The sequence below is a fragment of the Typopeltis vanoorti genome, chromosome 6 (assembly GCF_054136105.1).
Source record: "Typopeltis vanoorti isolate ZY-2024b chromosome 6, IOZ_Tvanoo_1.0, whole genome shotgun sequence".
In the NCBI taxonomy this organism is placed as follows: Eukaryota; Metazoa; Arthropoda; class Arachnida; order Uropygi; family Thelyphonidae; genus Typopeltis; species Typopeltis vanoorti.
The window spans coordinates 95,725,144-95,752,757 of NC_143554.1; the positions used below are offsets into that span (position 1 = coordinate 95,725,144).

General features: G+C 37.5%; 1 protein-coding gene across 1 annotated transcript in view; it reads right to left on the bottom strand.

Moving 5' to 3' along the window:
- LOC150105725 (cadherin-related tumor suppressor-like) overlaps positions 1-27,614 on the bottom strand; it is a 147,520-nt gene that overhangs the window by 2,100 nt on the left and 117,806 nt on the right. Inside the window, exons 9-11 of the mRNA XM_090394540.1 lie at positions 26,919-27,172; positions 14,664-16,352; positions 11,687-11,855 (exon numbers count right to left, since the gene is read on the bottom strand). Coding sequence (XP_090250666.1) covers positions 11,687-11,855; positions 14,664-16,352; positions 26,919-27,172 — 2,112 coding nt within the window. The remainder of the gene's footprint in view (positions 1-11,686; positions 11,856-14,663; positions 16,353-26,918; positions 27,173-27,614) is intronic.

Below are 27,614 nucleotides of genomic sequence, written 5' to 3' on the forward strand. Positions count from 1 at the left end.
AAATATGTCATGGCAGGTGTCAAATAACTGGCACTTTCCTTCAGAATACGCGGTGATATATTATCAAGTCCCACAGCCTTATTTACATCTAGTTTACTCAACTCCCCAAACACCTCTTGCTCACTTACAGTCAGTCTCTCCTCCCCATCAACAACTGCTCTCAATCTCTCCATGAAGTCACATTCACAAGATTGAAAGATCTTTATGAACTGCTCATTAAGTATCTCCACTACACATTCTGCTACAGCTGTCTTTATACATTTTCTCCAATCAATGTCATCCTTCCATAATCATTCTTTCTTTTTCTTGCTACATATCAAAAGAACTCCCTAGGATTCTTTTCGGCTTCATTAGCTAACTGCTGTTCATACCTCTCTTTAGCTACTCTCAACAACCAAGTCACCCTCCTTGCCTGGTCTTTTGTAGACCTCATGAAATTGGTTATTTCCACTTCTTTTATGCTGCCTCTACAATGCCCTTTTTCTCTGTATCGCATGCTTAATCTCTTTACTCATCCATCTCACACCTACCTTATTTAACCTTCTCACCCTTGGAATACATTCAGACATTGCATCTGCTAGATAGTTTTTGAAAATTCCCCAAGCTGCATTGATCTCTTTTCCAGCTAACAGCTAACTCCTCATTCCATGCTACACCTGCAAGCTGTCCCCTGAGCTCTTCATAATCACCCTCCCCCCCATTGTAGTTCCACATTGAATAAGAATAATCGCTTTGTTTGGGAGTACAGTTAGTGGTGTCGAGGCTAGCTGGTGAACGGACGTGCTATCGGAGAGCTCCTGAGAGATTTGTGTTATTTGTTGATTTATTGGTGTTTTGGATTCAATTTAATGGCTTAAGTGTTTAATTTTGGTATATTATTGGAGCTTTATTAGCGTGGTTAGTGTACTAAAGTGTTTTATAACATAATCTATGTCGGGAAGTCGCCGCTAGATGAATTCGTAATGTGTAGTGTTCGTGCAAGCTCCAGATAAGATAAGTATCATTTTCATTTATCGATACAAATGACTTAATATTGTGTAGTTTTGTTTTGTTTGCCTTGCGTATTTTAGTGCGTCTATTTTTGGTGTGTTATAACGTATAATTTGACAAAACACGTTACAGATAAGTATGGCACCTGTGCGAAGGAAAATGGCGGCCAGTAATGAAGGTTCGCCATCGTTATCAAAAAACGGTAGCATAAAAGAAATGAGTCAGTGTACTAGCTGTGAAATGTACGCTTTGCGGAGTGCGGTCGGAGTGTGGTTAGATGATAATAAAGGATTGAATGTGTGTAGAAAATGTAGGGAGAATGCGGAATTGAAGTGTATTTCGGATCGTGAGTGTGATATTTTTGTCAACCTTCAGAATGAAGGAAATAGGGATATGACAAGAAACGGCAAGATTGTACATGAAAATTGTGAGAGTGTGAATGATAGTATAAATGGTTTCTCAGAGAACAAAAAAGATGAGATAGATGCATTGAGTGAGATCGCGTTGTTGAATAGTGCAATAGAAAGAGCAAAACAGCAGCTAGAGTGCATGAACAAAAGTAGACTGAATGAACCAACCAATAATAAAAGGTATGACAGGAAAAATAGACATATGAATGTGAACATGAACAAAATGAAGGATAGAGTGCTGTATGGAGACTCGTTAGTACGAGGTGTGTTAGTAGAGGATTTGACAAAATCGTACCAACCTGGTGCGACCATAAAGGACGTAACTGCGTCTATTAGAGAGCAAAAGGAAAGGGTGAAAAAAATGATTGTTGTGGCAGGTACGAATGATTTGAAAGGAGATAAAATGGAAATGATAGAAGACATGAATGAATTGTTTGAGGTAGCAAAAGAAAAGAGTGAGAGAGTTAGAATGATTAGTCTTTTGCCACGGTATGACAGTGAAATGTTTAAAAGGAGGGCTATAATTGCAAATGACTTTATGCGTGGGTTATGTATGACGAGTGGTGTAGAATTTGTGGATGTGTGGAGTGAGTTTGATGGGCGAAAGGATCTATATAAGATGGATGGCTTGCATTTGAATGGTTACGGTGTAAGAAGACTTGAGAAAGTGTTGCTGAATGTAGTGGATGTGCAAATTCAGGGAAACTAGATTTGTTAGGGGGGGGGAGTAGAGATACAGTCCTTATGGAGGCAGTTGAATGTAAGAATGAATATAATATGCCAGAGCAAATAAGGACAACAAATCTGAGTGGGATAGTTAATATAAGGCATCAAGGTAGGGTTGGGGCTAATGGGGGTCTTAAATTCATGTACACTAATACTAGGAGTATTAGGAACAAGAAGGAAGAGTTTTTGGCCATGGTTGGCACTTCCAGACCACAGGTTATAGGTATTAGTGAAACATGGCTGACTGTAGATGATATAACTAGTGGGATTGAATGTGATGGGTATAGTGTGTTCAGGAATGACAGAGAGAATAAAATGGGGGGAGGAGTATTGTTGATGATAGCTGATGAGCTCCAGCCAAGGAGAATAGAAGTTGAATTGCAGGATAGAGAAAAGAGCACATTTGAGGCCATTTGGTGTGAGATTGTGGCCAGCAGAACTAAATATACAATTGGGTGCTGCTATAGACCAGGTGATGGAAAAGATGGTGGTGACAGTATGCACAAGCAAATAGAAGAAATGGGTGGAAGGAGGGTGATTATTATGGGAGATTTCAACTATGGTCGCATTGATTGGAGTGAGGAGAGGACACACGGGAGGAAGGAACTGGATTTTATGCGGTTATTAAGGGATAACTATCTGCGACAGCATGTAATGGAAAATACTAGGTCAGAGAGTGCTTGACCTAGTAATTACATCTGAGGATTTGGCTGTAACAAATATGACCACATTGCCACCAATCGGTGAGAGTGATCATAGGGTCTTAACTTGGGAGGTGGCTAAAGGTGTAGAATTTTCAATTAAGACAGAGTACATGTGGAATTATCGGGCTGGAAAGTATGACAAGCTTAGGAGTTTGATTGGTTCAGTGCCATGGCATGTACAACTGCAAGGACTAGAAGTTGATAGTGCATGGGAGGTAGTTAAGAAGTGCTTGCATGAAGCAATGGCTGACTGTATACCTAGAGTCCGAATAATAAATCAAGTAGGGGTTAAATGGATGAATAACACCATTAAGCTTGAGTTGCAAAAAAAGAAACAACTATGGAGGGAATTTAAGGAGAAGGGTGACCGGCAGGCACATGAACGGTATAAAGTGCAGGCCAGAAGGGTGACGAGTGTGGTAAGAAAAGCAAAAAAGGATTACGAAAGAACATTGGCCATGCAGGCTAAAGAGAATCCTAAACAGTTTTTTAGATATGTAGCAAGTAAAAGGAAAAATGTACATGGCAGATTGATTTTAAAGAATGCCGATGGTAGGGAGGTAACTGAATCAGTTGAGATAGTTGAGTTACTGAGTGAGCACTTTGCAAAAGTATATCATCCAGGTGGTGACATTGCAGAAACGAATAAACCAGTAGATTATACGGGAATTGTGGTTAATGAAGTGGAGGTGAGTAGTCTATAGCATAACCTCAATGTCAATACATCTGTGGGATTGGATGGTATACCAGCTCATGTTGTACGAGAAGCAGCTAAAGAATTGTCAGTACCCTTGACCATTTTGTTTAATTTGAGTCTCGGGTCTGGGTTAGTCCCGAGCAGGTGGAAAGAGGGGAAAATAGTTCCACTGCATAAAGGTGGTTCCAAGACTGCTGTTGTAAATTACCGACCGATTAGCATATCAGGAATCATTGTCAAGGTCTTAGAGAAAATAGTCAAGAGGAAAATACAAGATTGGTTAGAAGAAAATGGGATACTGTATCGGGGACAGCATGGTTTTGTGAAGGGTAGGTCATGCCTCAGTAACTTGCTCACGTATTATAACACAGTGACGGCTGAACTGGATAAGGGTAATGGGTTTACGGTGATTCTACTGGATCTTGCCAAGGCCTTTGACAGGATTCCACATGGAATTCTAATCAGTAAATTGCAGCATATGGGAATGGACATAGGGTTGGTGAGATGGATAGGAGGGTGGTTGACGGAGAGATATCAGAGAGTGGTTTACTCGGGAGTAGAGTCCACAAGATGGCCTGTGACTAGTGGTGTGCCACAAGGATCTGTTCTTGGACCACTGCTGTTTAATTTGTTCATAAATGATATAGGAAATGATCTGAGAAGAACTGTTCACTTGTTTCTTGATGATGCAAAGTTGGGTAGAGCAATAGTGAATGCAGATGACGTCAAAATTTTGCAGGATGATTTGGATAGATTGGAGGTCTGGGCTAAGGAGAATGGATGTCAGTTTAATGTGGAAAAATGTAAGGTTATGCATTTTGGGGTGAAAAGATTGGCAGCAGTTTACTGCATTGGTGGAACCGTGCTCCAGGAAATTGATGAGGCACAAGATTTAGGAGTGTTGGTAGATAAGGAATTGAAATTTAGGGGACACATTGCAAAAGTGACCAAAACAGCTCATCAAATCACTTGGTTGCTGAAGAATACGTTGACAAGCAGAGACAAGCAGGTTATTGTTCCTCTGTATCGAGCCTTGATAAGACCCCATCTAGACTACTGTGCTCAGATTTGGTCACCTAGGTTTCTTCTTGATGGGGAGGAGGTGGAGAGGATCCAGAGGCGAGTGACCAAGATGATAGCAGGTCTGTGGAATGAACCGTATGAGAACAGGTTGAGGATTTGTGGGTTGCAAAAATTGGTTGATAGGCGGAGGAGGGGAGATATGATTGAGACATTCAAATTACTGAAGGGTTTCTATAAAATTAATTCAGAAGATATTTTTGAGAACAGGGCTGGTTGTGGGAGGACTAGGGGACATCCATGGAAACTGGGCAAAAGTGTGGTTAGTAAAGGTGTTAGAGCTGAGTTCTTTACTTTTAGAGTAGTGAATGAGTGGAATGCGCTCCCTGAGTCTGTGGTGGATGCTGTGACAGTGAATGAGTTTAAGGCGAGGTATGATAGATACTGTATGAATGTCAAATAGTTGTGATGAATATGATTTGGGGCCTCCCTCGATGAGTCCAATGACTCCCTGGAGTTGCCCGTAATAATAGTAATAATAATAGTAATATACCCTTTTCTCACAGGGGTCCTCGCACTGCTGGCAACCACCCAAGTAATCACCTCATGGTCACTTTCACCAATTGGTGGATGATTTGATACCTCATTGATAATTACATCCTCCGATGAGATGACCAAATCCAAGACCCTTAATCTTCTTGTGCGCTCTGTTACATACTGTCTGAGGTAGTTATCCCTCAAAAACTCAAGAAACTCATTTTCTTTACTTCCAGTTGCTATCTCATCATTCCAGTCAATGTTGCCATAATTAAAATCACCTATAATGATCACCCTTTTCTTATTTGCTTGGCTAATTTGACTATACTTTTCACTATCACCACCATCTACATTACCTGGTCTATAACAACATCCCACCAAGTATTTGATTCCATTCACCTCTATCTCACACCATACTGCCTCAAAACCACTGGCACTATTTCCGTCTTGCATCTCTACTTTGTATGGACATAACTCTTTCTCTATCATCAATAGCACTCCCCCTCCCTTTTTACCCTTTCTATCTTCATGAAACACATCATACTCTTCCATCTCTATTCCTGTCAGGATGTCATCCTCTTCCAACCATGTCTCACTTATTCCGACAATCTTTGGGTGAACAGACGCAATTATTGCAACCATTTCATCTGCCTTGTTTCTTATACTTCTAGCATTGGTATACAAACACAAGAGCTCATTTCCGGATCTACAGCTAGTTCCACTGATACCACTCACTCGATGTGATCTCTCCATGCTAGACTGGAGCCATTTCCCTTTCTGCTTCTTCATTTTAGAACCCTTTTCAACTCCAACTGTTTCCTCTTGATCCCTGGTCATCCCATTCCTTTCCTGCCTACACATGCTCTCACCTCCTCTTGGAGCATCCACCTTTCTCACGCTGTGCACCCCTGTCCACCCTGAGACTCCCCGTTTCCCTGCTCCTCTTGCACACCCATTCTCTCATTTTCTATACTCATTCCACTCACTTCCCCATTCATATCCACTTCTTCAATCTCTCCTGTCTTACCCTCGTGCTCTTCCACATCACTCTCCTCTTGATCTGATTCATTCTCTCTATTAATCCAGTATTAATCATAATATCCACTAATAAACATTACTTAAAAAAAAAGCAGCTATGGTTATTATTTAGCCTCTGTTATTCATTATTATTAATAAGAAAATCATTCACAATCACCTGTGATTTTGAACAGCAAAAATTCTATAGAACACAAATTTTATACTAAAATATTATTATTATTATGGGTATCTCCATGGAGTCAGTAGACTCATCATGGGAGACCGTAACTAGCAAAACAATATCTGTCACATCTCTTCTTGAATTCATTTACAGACGAAGAACTCACAATTAAGTCAGGCAATGAATTCTACTCATTCACCACCCTCCAAGCAAAAAACCTTGTTCTGACACCCTTGTTAACCACACTCTTCTTTAATTTCCAGGGATGACCTCTTGTTCTTCCATCACTATCACACAGCTGAAACATTTCCCCTGCATCAATCCTATAAAAACCTTTCAGTAATTTAAATGTTTCTATCATATCGCCTCTTCTCTGCCTATCAATCAACCTCTGCAATTCACAAGCTCTCAATCTATCAATGTAGGGAGCATTTTTTACATCACCTAGCAACTTAGTCACTCTTCTCTGAACCCTTTCCACAGCCTCCTCATCTCCAAGGAATCCAGGTGACCAGACCTGAGCACAGTAACCCAAAGTGGAAGTATCAATGCTTTATAAAGGGGAATAATAACCTCTTTATCTCTGGATGTCAGTGTGTTCTTCAACAACCAAGTAATCCAATGTGCAATCTTGGACTCCTTAGCAATGTGTCCTCTGAACTTCATCTCCCTATCTATCAACACCCCTAAGTCTCTAGCCTCATCAATCTCTTGGAGTACTGTTCCATCAATGTAGTACACAGCTGGTAATCTTTTAATCCCAAAATGCATGACTTTACACTTTTCCACATTGAACTGACATCCATTACCTTTTGCCCATTCTACCAGCTTATTTAAATCATCCTGCAAACTTTCAACATCAGCTTGATTTTTTATTGTGCTACCCAACTTTGCATCATCAGCAAACAACTGAATAACTCCCTGTAAGCCATTTCCTATATCATTTATATACAAATTAAACAACAATGGCCCAAGCACAGAGCCCTGAGGCACACCACTGGTCACCTGCCTCATCCTGGACTCGGCTCCTCCATACACCACCTTCTGGTATCTCTCCATGAGCCATTCTCCTATCCATATCACCAATTTAGTATCCATTCCCATCTGCTCCAATTTGCGTAACAGTGTTCCATGGGGTATCATGGAACACTGTTCAGAAGCCTTAGCAAAATCCAGAAGTACCACTGTGTAGCCAGTTCCTTTGTCTAACTCAGATGTCATTCTATTATGAAAAGTTAATAGATTGCTAAGGCAGGATCTACCTTTAACAAAACCATGTTGGCCTCTATAGAGTATCATATCCTGATCCACCCATTCTTGAATTTTGTCTTTAACCAACTTTTCCAATACTTTTACCACTACTCCTGAGATGGTGATTGGTCTGTAATTAACTACCACAGTTTTATAGCCACCCTTATGCAAAAGAACCACTTTGCCTAACTTCCACTCCCCAGGGACCATACCAGAGTTCAAACTTAAATTAAATATCCAAGTAAGAGGGATTGACAATTCATTTGCACATTCACACAACACCCAAGCTAATATTCCATGTAAGCCTACAGCAGTGTCTGCATTTAAATTTGGCAATATATTAAATACCTCTGATTTCTTAGCTTCAATTCTCCCATTAGTTATTGCTACAGGTACAGAGATATCTTCACTTGGGTGATAGACTTCTGAAAAGTGATTACTCAGTAACTCGACTATTACATCTGATTTTGTCACCTCAATACCATCAGCACCCAATGAAGTTATCCTTCAGAAGTCATTCTTCCGTTTACTTGCCACGTAACGGAAGAACTCTTTGGGATTACCCTTGATCTCTTTGGCTAAGGTCTTCTCATAATCTGATTTAGCTTTTCTTACTATGCTGGTAATCTTCCTAGCTTGAGCCTTGTACTGCTCATGGGTGTACTGATCACCTTTCTCCTTGTAAATTCTCCATAACATTTTCTTTTTCTGCAGGTCAAGCTTGATGCTACTGCTCATCCATCTAACGCTTGCCTTGTTTGACTTCCTGACCATGAGGACACAATCTGATATTGCTTTCCTCAGATACCCGCTGATTTTATCCCATGCACTGCTAACATCTTTGCCCTGCAATATGTTCTGCCATGGGATGGCTGCAAGCTCACTCCAAAGCTTGTTATAATTGCCTTACCTGTAGTTCCGTATATACCCCTCCTTAACAGAAAAATCCACAGATTTTGCAATCTCCCAAGTCAATACCACATGATCGCTTTCACCAATTGGAGGTAACGAGGACACCTTACTTATGCATATGTCCTCTGAACCAATAACCAGGTCCAATACTCTCACACCACGTGTCCCTTCAGTTATGTGCTGTTTCAAGTAATTATCTCGTAGAAGATGTATGAACTCAATTTCCTTTTTGTTACGTGATATATACAAGGATGGTCTGAAAAGTTCTTGGCCTCAACTATAGATGGCAAAATTTTTTTTTTCTAGGTTGGTACATCTGTCATAAGCATCCATATGAAATTGCAAGTCATTCTATCAAGTAGTTTTTTTTATACAGCTGTCTGAAGCAAAAGTGTTGTCTGTATCCCTTGAAATGGATAAAATTGAGTATTGTGCAGTTATAAAATTCTTTGTAAAAGAAGGTTTAATGGCAAAAGAAATTCATTTGAAGCTCATAAAAGTTTATGGGCACTCTTCTCCTTCATTTTCGACAATTAAGAAATGGGCTGCAAAGTTTAAATGTGGCCGTACCAGCTTTGAAGATGATCCACGTGAAGGATGTTCAAAAAGTGCACACAAATCATTGTTCAAGTGCACAATATGGTATTGGATGACCGGCAAGTCAAAGTGCATGAAATTGCTGAGACTATAGGCATTTTAAAAGAACATGTAGGATATATGAAGAATTGCAAATGAAAAAAACTTTGCACAAGATGGGTGCTATGCTTGCTCACAGTAGATCAAAAACACACTTGCATGAAATGGGCAAGTGTGTTTTTGAACAGTACTTGGAGCATTTTAACAAGAATAAAACTGATTTTATGCATAAATTTTGTGCGTAAATAAGAATAAAACTGATTTATTACTATGCATGAGGCTTGGATTCGCCATTACACACCAGAATCAAACAGCAGTCAAAACAGTGGACAGAAGCTGGTTGTTCAGCACCAAAGAAGACAAAGTCGGTTCCATCAGCAGGGATGCTAAAGGCATTTTGTGTATTAATTATCTTGAAAAGGGTAAAATAAAACAATAGCCGGGGAATAATATTCAGATCTTTTAACCAGACTACACGAAAAAAAAATCGTGAGAAAAGACCTGGTTTGCAGAAGAAAAAAAATCATCTTACATCAGGACAATGCATCTGCTGCCCACAAAGGTGTTTTGGCAATGGGAAAATTAAGAGATCTGCACTATGAATTGTTGGAACATCCACCCTATTCCCCAGATTTGGCTCCCTCTGACTTCTATCTCTTCCCAAGACTAAAACTCTTCCTCGCTGGTCAGTGTTTTTCTTTGAATCAAGAGGTGATTGCAACTGTAGAGGGGTATTTTGCAGATCTTACTGAGAACTGCTACGGGACGGGATAATGGAACATCGCTGGAATAAATGTATTAGTCTTAAGGGAGATTATGATGAAAAATAAATATAATTTTGCAATTATAAATTTGCTTTTTCATTCAGGCTGAGAACTTTTCAGACCACCCTCATATAACGAAAACCCAAAAGTTGTCATTATTTTGAAAGCAGAAACAAAAAAAAAATATATTGATATTATAACTCTGCTCTCAGAGAGGTAAAATACTCATCACAAGATGCCACAGAAATGAAGAGAAAACAACAAAAAAGCTGATGTCTAGGAATATTACATTTGTAATAAATTAAAAATTGAAGATGACATGTGCAGGTCAAATGGCAAGGTCTGAATTTAATCATAAACTTAATAAATGGTTTCCATATACCAGTGTAACTGTATTCTATACCTTAAGCATTGAAACCAAATAAGTTTTATAACATAGCAATCAAAAATATTGGTGGCTAGGCAACCTAGTCAAGATCAGCACAACCATGCAAACACACCAAGCAACTGCTTGGAATGTTGAATTTTTTGTAGATACCAGGGTTTTTTTCCGTAAATATTTTCTGGTTTCAATTTATTTCAAAAAATATATTTGCCTTAATGCTATATTATTTTAACTCTTCCAATATGTATATCTTCAATCAAAAGGAATGTCTTCAAATTAAACATTATTAAAGATTTTTTGATTATGTATAATGTCTCTCAAGAATGACTGAATGAATTTGAAAAAAATAATCATTTTGTTAAACTAAATAAATAATTTATTTAAGAAGAATAAAAAAAAAAAATTCATGCATATTATCCTAGCATGGAAAACAAAATGTTTATGCTACTGAATGGGGAAATGGGAAATAATGTTTCTCTAGAGCCAAGATTAAAGAAGTTAGTGATGCTGAGCATGCAGAGAGGAAAAGTGACAAAGATGATTATTTTGGCTAGTACTAATGATCTAGCAGGTGACAAGTATGTTATTCAAGAAGATATCAAACAGCTGCTGTACAAGCGAATAAGAAGAATGAGAAAGTAAAAACTGTGAGCCTGCTGCTACAGTGTGACAGAGGCAAACTTAGAAGAAATGCTATGATTGCAAATGAGTCAGTGTGCAGGTTGTGCAGGAGGAATGGTGTGGAGTTTGTAGATGTATGGAGTGAGTTTAATAGACAGAAGGACTTATACAAGGCAGATGGTTTTCATTTGATTGAATTCAGATGATTTGGATGCAGGCAACCTAGAAGTAGTGGGTGAGTGATCACATGATGCTGAATGCAGCGTCCCAAGTTCTTAACTTTAATGGGAAAATCAAGTAGGTGTAAGGCAGGTCACCGAATGAAGGTAGATATTACAGTTTATGTATATAATGCCAGAAGTACTCAGAATAAGGGAGAGAAGTTTTGGCATTAGTTAGTTTAACTTGGCCAAAAGTTATAAGCATTGGCAAGATGGATGATGAAGTATGATATAAGAACAGAATGTGGGGGGGGTTATAATATTTTCAGAGAGGACAAAGGGAACTGAATGGGAAGGAGATTTTGCTAATGATAACAGAAGAACTGAAGCCAAATAGAAAAGTAGAAATTCATCAGGAGGGATGCAAAAAGCAATTCATTTGAGGCTATCTGGTGTGAGACAGAGACCAACAGGTTGAAATACATAGCTGGGTGCTGCAATAAAACCAAGGGGTATAGGGTAGAATGCAGATGAAATGCATTGGAAAATTAGCACAATCAGTGCTAGACAAGTAATTATTATGGGGGAATTCAACTTTGGAGACAGACTGGAAGAAGGAATGATCGCACCAAGGGAAGGAAATGGAATTTATACAACTGCTAAGAGATAACTACCTGAGACAACATGTGATAAAGTGAACATGATGCTTGAGACTACTGGATCTAGTCATAACATCAGAAAACTTAGTGGTAACTAATGTAGCAACACTGCCTTCACCTGGAGAAAGCAATCGTGTGGTCACTTTCCTCGAGTAACCTGGGAGATTGCTAGATGTCGAATTTTCTGTTAAGAAGGGATTATATGCATAATTACAAAGCAGGTGATTATGATAAACTAAAGGGGGTCAGCTTAGAGCAGTAACATGGCATAAGAATTTGAATGGGAGACATGTTAGCAGCATATGGCAGATGGTAAAGGGGTGTTTGAAAAAAAAGCAGTATAAGACTATACACCTAGAGTCAGGAAGATAGGTTTTACTTGGTTTATTTGGATTCATGGATGAAGCAACTCAAGCTATGAGACCTGTGTATTATGTCTGTTAATTGTGTGTTCTAATGACCAGTTTTCCTGCTATTTGGGATGAAACACCCGAGTTTCCAGAAGGATAAACCCTACCACCACTGTATGAGAATTGTTAACTCAACTTTGAAAAGCCCTGATAAAGGCTTTTCACATTCTAAATGTGATTTGAACCCAGGTCTTACCAACCAAAGGACATCATCAAAACTGACTGAGCTACACATGCTTGTTGTCAGGAGGATAAATCAGAGGTAGGAGTTAGATATATGAATAGCATCATTAAGTAGGAGTACAGAAAAAAAAAGAAAATGTTGTGCAAGAAATACAAAGGAAAAGGTGATCAACAAGCAATATGGTAAGGAAGGCCAAAGTTAATTATGTAAAGAAGTTAGTTGATGAGGCCAAAAGACATCCCAAGGTGTTTTTTCACTATGTAGTAAGTGAAAGGATGACTTTAACAAGTGCTGATGGCAAGAAGTTAACAGATGCAAACAAAATAGTTGAGTTACTACAAGATTATTTTGCAAGAGTATACCATACAGGTGTAGAGGTATTGCAGTGCCATATGTGAAACTGATCAAAGGTAGAATAGATCTACTACGACCAGTGACCTGAAGCAGATCTCTTAGCTATATCTCAGTGGGACAACGACAACCTTGTAAACTTCAATGCCACTAAAACTCAGTCCTGTCTGATCTCTCACAAGAAAGCACTCACATCCCCCCCCTACCTTCAATAATACTGAGATATCTGAAAAAGATCAGATTTCTCTTCTTGGCGTACTTTTGTGGACAAGACACTACTTCACACCTGCTAACTCTATACAAAGCTTAAATCTCTGAGACATGGAATATCACTCCCATATTTAGGGTGGTCCACCAAAATCCTCTAAGATTGCTCGATTCTATAAAGAAGAGGGTAATCCAGATAACTAATGATCACTTTCTCACAGACGTTCAATTTCTGCCTTGTGCCTCTTCTACAGATACTTTCATGTACAGTGCTCTGCTGAATTGGGAACTATTATTCCTCCACTCTCCTCCAAAATTATTAAAACAAGAGCCGCAGCTAACTAACACTCTTTTACTGTCCATCTTGAAACTCACTGAACCAACTTCACCACCTCCTCCTCTTTCATTCCATCTACTTCTGTCCTTTGGAACAGTCTCCCCCCCCCCTCCCATTCAGCCTTCCCCCAAACAGTGCAATTAATAGTAAGATGACTAATGGGACTGACAGTGAAAAAACATGTGCAAATTAAGTAAGACAACAAGGAGAGCAAAGACAGCAAAAAATGATGCAAGATTTGAAAGATGAGTTGTAAAGATGAAGTGGATATAGCATGAAATGAAGAGAATTGTAGATATGTATGGAAGAGTGAAGAAGACTGATATGAATGATGCCCAAATGAAAGAGATAACAAAGGACTCATGAGTGGAGCTGTATAGGAATTCAATTATTAGATGTTTTGTGAACAAGGAGATACACAAGGTTTGAGTACAGTGATTGAGGTGTTCGATAAGAGGAGTAAGCAAGCAAAACAGTTGGTAGTGGTAGTAGGACTAAATGACTTGATTGAAAACAAAGAAAATGTAAGACTGGATATCAGGAGGTTGTAGAGAAGAGTAAAAGATAACAATGTGATAGGAAAGGTATTGCCCAGATATGAGAGTGATGAGATGAGGCAGAGAGCAATGACTATGAATGATGTTAGAAGAAAGGTGTGAAGAGAAATAAGTGCAGTTTGTTATATGTTTCATCCTATTATGAAATAAAATGATGAAACCAGAGTTAATCTTTAATGAAGTACTTATTTCTGAAAGAAAAAAAAATACAATCATAATAAATGATTGCAACAGTTAAGGAAAAGTAAACACAACACTGCATAAATCATTAACGCGAACAGAAACTATGCAAGTGCTGTGTACATGGCCATGATATGGTTTGATTCAGTCATAGTAATATTGTGAAACATTATTTTGTGATAGTGACAGGTGAACTATTTATGTGGAAGCAGATAACAGCTGTTCAATCTGGAACAAGTTCCACAAAACTTGTAAATTTATAATTATACCAAAGAAAGATATTATATTATGTTATAAGATACTTGCTTATGTTATATATTACTTGATGTGAACTAGAAACAAAATATTAATATAATTAGTAACACTTAAAAAAAAAACTTTGGTAAAAAATCAAGCACCCCTCTCTCTCTCTCTTTTTGCACAGCAATGCATGAAGCTGCCAAACAAGTTCTGAACATTTCTACAGAACTAAAATATTGAGGCACCGATTCTCCGGAATAGAAGAAACCTCTTTGGAGGAAAACACTTCTAAACTTTCTGAGCATTTCCAACATATATGGGCCATAACTAGTCCATCGTAACTGGAAAACTACCGTTCTACGGATGAGATTTGCCTGGTTGTCTTAATAATGAATGAATGAATAACATATGGGGGGGGGAAGCATTGCTGTGATTACCTTTTTCTATCACTTTTCTTCAACATAAATTTACAATATTGCTCACTGTAGAAAACCAAAATATAATATGCAATAGACATTTGACATACCTGTAGTCTTGTGAACATCAAAATAGTCTGATTTATTTCCACCAATCTTCATGTATTCAACTTCTGCATTGATTCCAACATCTTCATCATCTTTTGCTATTACTTGAAGAACATTTAATCCAATATGGCCATTTTCAGGTACAGGAGAGAAGAAGTGAGATTTTGTGAATACTGGAGCATTGTTATTGGAATCAATAACCGTAACTACAACAACAACTTCTGTAGAATGTGGTGGATTTCCATGATCGCTTGCTACAACCTGTACTATATGCTTGTTTTCAGGAGAGGAGCCTTTTGGAGTACGTTTGTAATATAAAACTTGCTTGCTTAAAACATCGCCACTAGTGGGATCAATTCGAAAAAGATCTGATGGTCTTTTAAGTGAATATGTTATCATAGAATCTGGACCTTGTTTGTCTTTATCAGTGGCAGAAACTTGGCCAACAAAGGATACACTCTGAAGAAGTTCAGGAATATTAAAATTATAAATTGGTTGACTAAATTCAGGAGCATTATCATTGACATCTTGCACCAAAACAGTAAGAGGAGTTTCTGCCTGCCAAGACCCATCAACTGCTGCTACTTTTAGAAGGTATTCATCCTTTGTTTCTCGATCAATTTTCCCTGCTAGTGTAACATTACCAGAAAGAGGATCAATATGAAATTTTCCACCTGGATTCTCTGTGAAACTATATGTAGCATTAGCATTCATGTTTATGTCCTTGTCAGAAGAAGTGACTTGAATCACAAATGTTCCCTCTGGTGCATTTTCTGTCACATTAGCACTGAACAGACGAGTAAATCTAGGCGGATTATCATTTTTATCTAATACAGTTACAAACACTGTAGCAGTGCTTGTTTTCTGAGGAGTTCCTTGGTCAACAGCTTCAACAACTAAATGATAAAACTCTTTTTCTTCTCTATCTAATACAGAAGTGGTAAATATTTTTCCTGATTTCTGATCCAGTGAAAAAGGTATCTCATCATGCTCAACAGAACTAAATTGATATACAACTTTACCATTTTCTCCAAAGTCTGCATCAATTGCTTGTATGTGAATTACAAACAGTGGTGGCTCCAGTTCCTCTCGTACTGTTGCATTATACATATCTTTATCAAACACAGGTGCATTGTCATTAACATCAGTAATCTGAATTTCCAGTTTTATAACAGTAGCTAAAGATGGAGAATCTTCTTCTTGGGCTTCCACCCACAATTCATATATTGAAACGGTTTCACGATCTAAACCCCTACTTAAACGAACTTCACCGCTTTGGCTTCCAACAGTAAATACATTGCCTAAGTTGCCACCAGCTATGCGATACACTAATCTTCCAGAATCTCCACTTTTATGAGAACTTGCAGACACTCTTGTTATTAAAATATTCTCAGCATTTTCTGGAAATTTAAAACTTCGAATACCAGGCCTGAACCGAGGAAAGAGATGATTGGGTTGTAATAATACTTTAACAATAGCAGAAGAAGAAAGGGGATTCGAACCACTATCTGTTGCATGGATCTCAAAATGATAGCCATCAACACTATCACTAAGTTTTTGAACCAGTTTGACCACACCAGTATCTTGGTTAATTTGAAATTTATCTGCATCAGTCCCAGAAACATGATATACTAATCTGCTATTGAGTCCTACGTCCAAATCATCTGCATGAGCTCCAAATACAAAATGTCCTAAAGAAAAGGAATGAAAAAAAAAGTTTAGTAGTTTTCCATGAAAAAAATATAGGTAATACATTATTTCAGTCTTCATATACTAAAAATTCAGAACACAAGAAACATAAAAATAGCAAATGCTTCATTTAGCATTCAAAAAAATTATTAAATTTGCACACATCCCTCAGTCACGTTATCACTATATATATACAGGGTGTTCGGGATAAATTTGACATATTTATAATTAATTATATTTTTCCGTAAGTTACATGTATTAACACACACTTCTCTTCATTTAAAAGTTTGGACCCTTCTTCATTCATATACAAGATGTCAGAAAGGATGGATAGCTGGAACCCACCTGAATCATGGAAGAGAATAACTTGTATCATGATGATTCGTGCCCGCCATCAAAATAAGGATATTACGACTGCTGCCCAATGCTCCCTGAATACAGTAAAAACAATCAGGCATGAACTAGAGACTTGCAATGGTGACTACGAGGATGTAGCAAGAAGAAAGATCCCTAGCAGACGATCTGATTGCGTTCGTACAGCAGAATTCCTCGCAAATCTGCAGGAACAGGTGTTGAAGAACCCTGGCATTGGAATTCGGGCTTTGTTCGTGGAGTTGCTAACTGTAGTCAAGCCCTGGATAACAAGGGTAGCCAATGGTAGGCCGTATGTATGGCAGCAGGATTCGGCCCCTTGCCACACCTCTGGGAAAAGTCAAAAATGGTTGTCTGAAAATTTCTACGACTTCACCAGTCCAAATGTTTGGCCTCCAAACTCCCCAGACCTTAACCCCATGGATTATTTTGTATGGGGCGCAGTTGAAAAAGACACCAATCGCACTTCCAGTAATACAAAAGCCCAGTTAATGGATAAAATTAAAACAGTTATTATTATTATTATTATTAAACAAGACCTCATGGAGTCAAAGACTCATCTAGGAGGTCCTTTTATCTCACACACATCTCATCATACCGGGTCTTAAACACATTCAAACTCCTTGCAGACACCACACTCTCAGGCAAGGCATTCCAATCATTCACAACTCTGCATGAAAAAAACCTGCCTCTCACTCCCCTACTCACACCCTCTTTATACAGTTTCCAGGGATGACCTCTGGTTCTCCCCTGATCTCCCACTATTCGCTGTAGAACTTCTCCACCATTGATCCTATAGCAACCCCTTACCAACTTGTAGGTCTCTATCATATCTCCCCTCTTCCTTCTCTCCACTAGTCTCTGCAAATTACATCTTTTCAATCTTTCCTCATACTCGACATTCTTTAAATGCGAGGGCGCTAGTGGGTCAGGCGCTACGAACGTGCTTTGAAGAGCTCCTGATTCAGATAAGTTTTACTAGGAATAATTAAGTATATATGCGTAATTGTTTAAGTAAGAGCGGCTTTTGCGGCCCTTCCCAGGGAGACTGTAGCATCAGCTTGTTCGAGGTTCCGAAGCAGAATTGAAGCTGTGATCGATGCTAATGGTGGTTATTTTGAGTAAATCTTGTTGATAGTATTGTAATTAACTCTGCCTGTAATGTTTTTTTGTCAATTCATTAAATTTAATAGATACAAAGAAGATTTTCTTTTTCCTTATGAAACTGTCAAATTTATCCCGAACACCCTGTATATATATATATATATATATATATATATATATATATATATATATATATATATTCGATGAAAGAATGATCATTAACTCAGTTAACATACATATTTTTATAATGAATTGAATGACTAGAACCGGGATTTAAGTAAAAAGGTTTTAATATAAAAACATGACTAGTTTCGACTTGTAACAGGCTTCATCAGGTGACATTATAAAAGAAAAAACACTAAAACACTGAAGCTTAAATAAACTATGAACATCATAGAGAGTCTGTATACATAATTGACACTAAATTGTTGTGGTTGTATTTAAAGCTGTTCTTTCGTTAGTTGTATTATGAAATACAGTTGTATTGGGAAATACATAATTGACACTAAATCATTGTGGTTGTATTTAAAGCCTGTTCTTTCGTTAGTCGTATTGTTGGGAAAGTGTGTGCTAGTAGCATCTCATGAACGCCAGTACATGATTACAGCTGAATGACAATCTGGGAGGTTGTAGCTCAAGTTATTATTTAGATGAACAGGATTCAAGATGATTTCTCTAGATTCCACGATTTTTCTCTCTAGTTCATCATTGCAATGGAAGATGTTAGTAGATTTATCCCAGCAGACTTTGTGACTTTGGTTTTAATCATTAGGATTAGCCGAAAAAAGGATATGACTTGATAATGCACTGACTCGCTGTCTCTTGTAAGTAATATCCCTTGTGTTCTTCCATATGCAATTCAACAGATTTGTCTGTCTGCCCAAAATAAGGAATATCACAATCACACAATATTTTATATACACCAGGGTATTTGAGATGATGATGACAAGGTTTTGGGTGGCTTATTAAGAAACGGATCTTTGGAAGTGGAGTGAACAAGATTCTGATATTGTATTTTCTTAGAACTTTTGCTAATTTATGTGAAAATGTACTTATGTAAGGAATAGATATATTGCCTTTGAATCTATTTGTTTCTTCTGAGTCATGTCTAGGAGGATTAAGAAGGAATTTTTCAACGATTCTCTTTGAATATCCATTAACTTCGAAAGAAGTTTTCAGATGGCTTATTTCTGTAAGAATTTATATATATATACTGACTTAGAACCAAGAACTAGAATAACAATTAAATGTATTCAAAACGAAACATGTTTCATCGGATTGTCCGACTTCTTCAGGCATGGGAACATAGAAATCAAATAAACACTATAAGAAACATCATATCACTATAAAAACGACTATTATAAAATTCAGTTAGCTTTGAACTGTAGCTACAGTCTGTGTTGAAGTTCTATTGTTAGGCATCTGCATGTGTCTGATTTCACGAGTGTGCCAATATCAGATAGCAGAGCTGAAAGAGTCCGGTAGATTATAACTAAGGTTATTATTTATATGATGAGGGTCCATAACAATTTCCTTAGACTCAACTATGCGGTGCTCCACCTCGTCACGGCATATATGAAGGTTTGAAGTTCTTTTCCAGTTTATCTCATATTGACAGCTTTCATCATTTGTGTTTACTGAAAACAGTGCATGGCTTGACAGGGCACACTTGCTCTAGTTCTTTTGTAGGCAATGTCCCTCTGGTGTTCTTCCAGACATGTAGGAGGATGGATTTTTTCAGTTTGGCCATAGTATTGTTCCCCGCAGTCACATGTGATTTTGTACACTCCCAGGAATTATAGATGGTTGTGAGCTTTAATAATAAATTTAGTTTAATCCTTTATCAAACAAAGTTTGCACCTGAAAGTATCTTCAGGACTGGGGTAAGGTGGTACAACACCGGGCAACTCGTTGCAAAGGTGGAGCAAGCTAACATCACTCCTATCTCAGTATCTCTCATAATGCGTAAACTTTTAAACTTTCAACATCTTTCTCTAAATCCAGAGAAATTTAATAAAAAGGTGGCACACCGTTTGGCAACTCCTATAGGTAGAGATAACCTTGCTAATGCTTCTGCATGGTATCTCCACTTGGGACTGGCTTCCCTGAAGAGACCTCAATAAAGGTCGAAACTAGTCTGGGTGGTGGCCCTTCCCTTAATGCATAACATTATACATATCCGCAAGGAGATGTGTTTTGCATTATGGGAGATATTGAGATAGGAGTGATGTTAGCTTGCTCCACCTTTGCAACGAGTTTCCCGGTGTTGTACCACCTTATCCCAGTCCTGAAGATACTTTCAGGCGCAAACTTTGTTTGCTCACATTTGGATAAAGGATTAAACTAAATTTATTATAGTCTAACCAAGTGAAAAATAAACTTTCAACGATTGTGAGCTTGTTTGTATTTGCTTAAAATCGATCTTAGTTTAGGAAGAGTAGAGAAGCAGGTTTTTATGTTGAACTTTCGTAAAATTCTTAGTTTTGTGGAGAGCGAGCTAATGTATGGTAAGGAGATATAACCTTTGGGTTATATCTCCTTACCATACATATCATAATTTGAAAGTATATCAGTTGCATGAATGCACAATTAACCCAAACAAATATTACTAGATTTTACATTAATTAATTATACATTTTTATTAATTTTTAATTTTATTAAAAATAAATTTATTAATTTTTAATTAAATTTTTATTACTATAAAGTAACCAAATGTGTGTAAACCAAATATTTAACACTAACAAAAAAAAGATGCTTCTAGTGTTTTGCAGTATATATAACTTCTATTATCGATTCTTACTATATCATACAAGTATCTCTTTGGTTCAAGAAATCATAGCTATCATATATCTTCTTAAAATTATTCACTAACTAAGCACTCATGACTTTTGCAGCAACTCAATTTGATCTTGTACAACTCACTGAATAAAAAATGGTCCTTGCAGTCTTTGCTAACTGACTTTTCTCAATTTCTAGGAGTGACTAATTGTTTTCTCTCCTCTCTTATCTTGCAAGGAAAAATTTCTTCAGTATCAAAACAGTTCCATAAAATCCCTTTAGTAATTTATGTTCTCGTATTTCCTCTTTTCTGCTTATCAACCCATAAAGCTTCAATTTATCCTGATGATCTCCATTTATCCCTCCCTAGATCATCAATTTACTGCAGTTCAGATGCATCATGCCTATTTGAATCACACTAATGGATCTCTACATCAATTTTATTAATTGCTGTATTTTTGTATCATCAAGAAACAACTGGATATGTATCTCCCCACCACTTCTGTCATTCCCTATATCAGTGTACAAGTTAAAAAGTAGGTTAACAAATACAGAGTCCTGTAGCTAAGAGTAAACTACATCCTCCTGGAATCTACTTCACCACATATATATACTGCTCTTTAATGTTTGTTCATCAACTGCCTTTGCAACTAATTGAAAATGAATGAATGAAAGAGAAGTTTTTAAGGTGAAAAAAGTGTCATAAGATCATGTGATACAGTATGGAGATTTTATCTGAGGTGCAGTGAATATAATAATGTGCATGAGGTATGCATCTAAGTGGCTTCATTACATGAATAACTGAGCTTTGCACAGAAGGAATAAATAAGTATCGTGGCTTGTGGTTGTTGTGAGCACAAATAACCTGGAAGGGAAAAAAAAAAAAAGAATACTGAAAAGGATTTGCAGTAGGTAAAGGATAATAGCAGTTGATAAAATGGTTGGTGTGCCCAGGTATAACAATAGTCAGTTGAGAAAGAGAGCAAAAATAATGAATTTGCACGAATGCTGGCTAAGCTGTGATGCCAAAAAGCATATAGCTTGTGAATGTATAAAGCAAATTTGAAGAGCAGGAAGAATAGTTCAAAAGGGATATACTACAGCAAATGAGTTTAGCATTGAACATTTTGAAGTAACTGCTGTTCAGTGAGAGAAAGACTACAGAGGAAAGATGAATGAAATGAGTGTAAATAAAGAGTAGAAAGAGACAGAGAAAAAGACAGAGAAAAGAGAAGCAATTGTAGAAAAACAAGTGGAAAGTGGTGGATATGAAGATGAGAGAATGACTATGGAGACACACACACATACAAATCTAGAAGGACAAGTGGAAGGTGGTGGATATGAAGATGAGAGAATGACTATGGGCAGGGAACACACACACACACACACACACAAACACAGTGTGTGTGTGTGTGTGAGAGAGAAAGAGAGAGAGAGAGAGAGAGAGAGAGAGAGAGAGAGAGTCGATTCTTACTATAGCGAACTCATTGAGACTGCAGAGATAGTGTGTTACAGCAGTTAATTTGCAGTCTTTCATGAAGACAGATAAAACAAATAGGGAGGAGGAGTGTTATTGATGATAATGGTAGAGGAGTTGTGCCCATATAGGGTGGAGATGCAAGGAGCAAATACTGACAGTGATTTTGAAGCAGTATGATGTGAAGTGGAAGTGGACAGGATGAAATGTTCAGTAGGATGTTACTATAGACATGGTAATGCGGAAGGCAGTGAGAAGGAAATTTTTAGATAAATTGGTCTGCGTAATAAGAAAAGAGTGATCATTACTGGTAATTTCAGTTATGGTAATATAGTCTGGAATGAAGAGACAGTATCAGGAACCAAAGAGAATAAATTTCTTGAGTTTTTAAGAGATAACTACTTAAGCAGAATGTAACAGAGGCCACACGTGGATCAAGGGGCTTGGATTTGATTACCTCATCAGAAGATAATGCTATAAATGAAGTGTCACATCTTCCTCCATTTGGTGAAAGTGACCATGAAATGATTGTTTGGGTGGTGGTCAGCCATATCAGGACATTTGTGAGAAAGGGTTATATGTGCAACTATAAGGGAGGTGATTATGACAAACTCAGGAGGCAGCTTGCAGCGATATCATGGAATGAGAAATTGGATAGGAAGGAAATCAATGCTGCTTGGTCTGTATTCATGATTATTTGATCGTTCGATGGAACCACTGGCAGAGGCAATGACTTAGCCTAGTCCAAAGGTCAGAAGATTAAATAAAGTAGGTGTAAAAGTGGATGATGAAGAGGTGAAGCATACAATCTGGAAGAAAAAGGCATTGTGGAGGTGGCATGAGATGAGTGGAGATAATCAGTTACATGAAGAGTACAAAGAGCAAGCAAGGACGGTGACTCACTTAGTAGGGGTAGCAAAAGTGCAGTATGAGCAACAGTTAGCAAATGGCACTGAAAGAAATCCTAGGGAGTTTTTTCGATATGTGGCCAGTAGAAGAAAGAATGATTATGGAAGGATGATGTTGGTCAGTGATAATGGGAGAATGATAAGCACAGAGATGGTTAATAAACAGTTATTTTATTAAACAACTATAAAGTATCCTTATAGTTGCACATAAGCACATAAGGATATAGTAGAGATGGTTAATAAACAGTTCATTATAACGTATTCTATCCTTGAAATCGTAACATGATGAACTTGAGAGCAGTGGGAATGGGGATGGAACTACTGATGGTGAGTGAGCAGGAGGTATATGAGGAATTGAGTAAACTTGATGTCAACAAAGCCATGGTACTTGATGGTATATCACTGCATGCCTTGAGGGAATGTTCCAGGGAGTTAACAACACCTGCAATGTATATTTTTAACATGAATCTTAAATTAGCCCAGGTTTCAAAGGAATGAAAAATGGCAACATTGTTCCATTTCATAAACCAGGTGATACGACTAAGGCTTTGAATTACAGGCCAATCTGCTTGTCTGGAGTTGTGATAAAGGTGTTGGAGAAGCTAGTGAGGACAAGGATTCAGAACCGGGTGGAAAGCAGTAGAATTCTCTTTAATGGACAGCTTGGGTTTGCTAAAGGAAGATTATGCTTTAGAACCTGCTTACTTATTATTAACAAAGTGATGAATACATTCGACAAGAAAGATGCATTACAGTGGTATATTTAGATTTTGCAAAGGTTTTGATAGATTGCCACATGACAAACTAGTAGTTATATTGGAACAGATGGGGTTGGATACTAGATCACTGCACTGGAGTGGAGACTAACTGTCTGATAGGTATCAGCAGGTTGTGAATGAGGGAATGATATCCCCGAAGATGAAAGTCACTAGTAGCATGCACCAGGAGTCTGTTTTAGGGCCATTATTGTTCAATTTTTATGTAAATAACATTGGAAAAGGCTTAAATAGTGATATATACAGTTGTTTGCAGATGATGCAAAGTTTGGGAGAGTTATGAGAAGTAGAGCAGATGTAGCTTTGCAAAAGGACCTAAACAGACTCTGAATGGGTGTATAGGGGATGTCATTTAATGTTTAACATGGATGAGAATTTTCATAGAATATCTGGAGATGGGGAAGAGCGAGAGGCCATCCCTGGAAGCTATATAAGGTGGGTATGAGCAAGGGAGTGAGAAGTAGATTTTTTGCATGGAGAGTGATGGGTGATTGGAATGCATCAGAGAGTGTGTGGACAGTGAATGTATTTAAGTAGAGATATGATGAGTCTTTTGACTCCATGGAGGTCTGTTGATAATAATAATAATAATGAATTTGCTTCAGTTTACATAACAGATCGGGATGCAGTATTGCTATCAAAATGTCTTTGCAAAGTCCATCAGTATCCTTCACAAAGTCATGCTACCACCACTAGGATTTTATCACATTTCTATTAAGCCATTTCTTAACCATCTATTTTAGACATATTTATCAATCTAGCATTTGCTATCTTTGTTTTGGGGCTTCCTTTATATAATACAAAGATTGCACCATCTTTTCTTGCCTGAGCTTGCCTGAGCTCAGACTGAAATTAAATAGCTTGGTCAGAGATGCTGCCAATTCTCTTGGACATTCTAACACGAGCTGATATACCATCCAATCCTATATCTTTATTCAAATTGAGATTTTGTAATATCCTAAGCACATTCAGTTCACTTCTATTCTCATATCAGTCCTTGTCACATCTGTCACTGCAATATCTCCACCTGAATGATATACCTTGCAATATGATCACTTAGCAACTGCTGTCAGCTACCTACCATCAACATTAATATTATAGTTATCTTTCCACAATCATTTCTTTTACTTACCACATACTTATTAATATTATTATTATTCGTGACACCTCCAAGGAGTCCAAAGACTCATCGCGGGATGACACCTACTATACAACTATCTCCACCACTACAACGAACCTCTACTACCAATCATCTCCATCAACGCCCACCACCACCACAACTAGTATTTTTTGTCTGTAAATTGCATGTGTTCTGAACGGCCGATTTGTCTGTATGCGAGATGAAAAACCCGAGTTTCCGGGAGAAAAAACCCTGCTTACCACATAATTATTATTATTCGTGACGCCTCCAAGGAGTCTGAAGACTCATCGCAGGAGGACCCTACTATACAACTGTCTGCACCACTACACCGAACCTCTACTACCAATCATCTCTATCAATGCCATCTACCATCCACCACCACCACCACAACTAGTATTTTTTGTCTGTAAATTGTGTGTGGTCTGAAGGGCTGATTTGTCTGTATGCGGGATGAAAAACCCGCGTTTCCGGTAGAAAAAAACCCGCTACCTCCATAACTCTTTGGGACTTTGGGGATGATTTGTCTATAACTAAGTTAGCCACTTTGCCTCTGACTGGGAACAGTGATCATGACAAGCAGTTGCTTAGTAAACATATAAAATTTTCAGTTCTTCTTCTTCAACCTTTTGGTTCTGTCACTGCTGGACGAAGGTCTCCCCCATGGTTTTCCAGACCACTCAGTTTTCTGCCTCTCCCATCCATCTCACTCCAGCAATTTGTTCCAGTTCATCCCTCCACCTTCTTCTCGATCTTCCTCTTTGTCTTCCATCCATTGGTCTCCACTCTGTTGTTTTTCTAGTCCATCTCTCATCACTGCATCTGGCAATATGGCCAGCCCATCTCCACTTAGTCTGTTTAATGTATTTTACAATATCCATGACACCTGTTTGAGATCTTAATGTTATTTTTAGCATACTTCTCTCCATGCAATGTTGTGTTGTTCTCAGCTTTTTGTTTAGGGCTTCTGTTAAAGTTCATGTTTCTCCTCTGAAACATGAAACATGTTAGGACAGGAAGTATGCACTGGTTGAAAGCTTTCCTTTTTTAGACTCATAGGGATGTCACTTCTGAATATGAATTTTCAGTTAAAAGAGATTATATGCAGAATTACTATGCAGAAATCACTATCCTTTGGCCTTCTTAACTCCATTTCTTTTCATTATCACATTTTCTTTATATTTTTGACAGGTTTCTTTCTCCCCCCCCCCAAGTTATTACCTGATTTCTCTTCCTGACTCTCAGTATACTGAGGTCAGAATAGGGATTTGTACAAAGTTAACTTCCAGAGAGCAGATTTTTTTTTGGAAACTGAGGATACAAATATGATATGTTTGTGTCAGAAAAGGCTAGAAATATATAAACCTAATTAGTGTTATAATAGGGCATTTTATCCCATCTACATAATTTGCTCTGAAAGTCAAAGTATGTATTCATTCGGCCAGTTTGTCTGCTTTGTAGAATGAAACACTAGAGTTTCCAGGAAGGAAAACTCTTATTTTCTTTATATAAAAGTGCTTAAAAGATTCCTTGCATTGTAGGTGAAAATTTTAAATTTAAAATTCTTCTTCTTCTTATTATTATTATTACTATTAACAGATCTTTACAGAGTTGACAGACTCATCATGAAAGGGGAAGGGGGGAGCTGCTTAATCACTACCATATCTGCCATGTTGCACCTCAAACTGATTTGCAGAATACCCTCTAGCAAGACATTTTGCTAACCTACCAATCCCTACATAAAAAATCTGTCTCATGCACTTGCTCACCACACTCTTAAAACTTTCATTATTTTATTACTGAAATTATAACTAAAACATGTATTAAAAAATGATTTGCTTCATGTTTTCAAATTTTAAAGGGCAAGTCATTCAATTTTAATAATTAGAAAAGTAAGATTTTTTTTATTCATTATATTTGTTCTGATATAAAAAATTGGAATGAACAAAAACATTTGCTGATTTGTTGTAGAAATTATTACTGGACAAATATGATAAAGAAAATAAATTTCTTACCTCCGGTAGCACTATCTGGAACATATACAAGATAACTGCTTTCCAGAAACTGAGGTTTGTTATCATTCTCATCATCTACATAAATTGAGATATTTGTAGCAGTAGAATGTTCCACTGTAAGTCCACTATCTGAAGCAACAAGAATCATAAAATAATGCTCCTTCTCTTCACGGTCCAAAACTGCTCGAGTAAAAATAGTACCAGTAAAGGGATCAACCATAAATCTATCCTCATAGTCTCCCATAAGAGAATATCTGCATTATAAAAAGAAATGCATATATCATATCAGAAATTAGCAAAGTTAATCTGAATCAGTTTCATGTATTAAATATAATAATATTTTTTTTGCTATTTGGTACAACACATTTGTATAGATCATTAAACATAAAGAAAAATTATTACTACAAATTATGCAGCAAAGTACCAATGTTAAGGAGAGATGTCTGTGACCATTTTGGTACAACCACACTGAACTATACATGCAACCTATCATATGTATGGAGTTCTGTACATTGTAGATTAGGGTTGAAAATATAGTCCACCTTCAGCTAATGTGACTAGTTTCATCACAGCATCTGGAATCTTATTTTATTTAGCAAAGTGAATGTTCAATAATTCAGTATTTTTTCTGCATCCACCTCCTCCTTCCCACCATCTGCACTCACTAAGGTTATTTTTCAGTGATCATTCTAATCA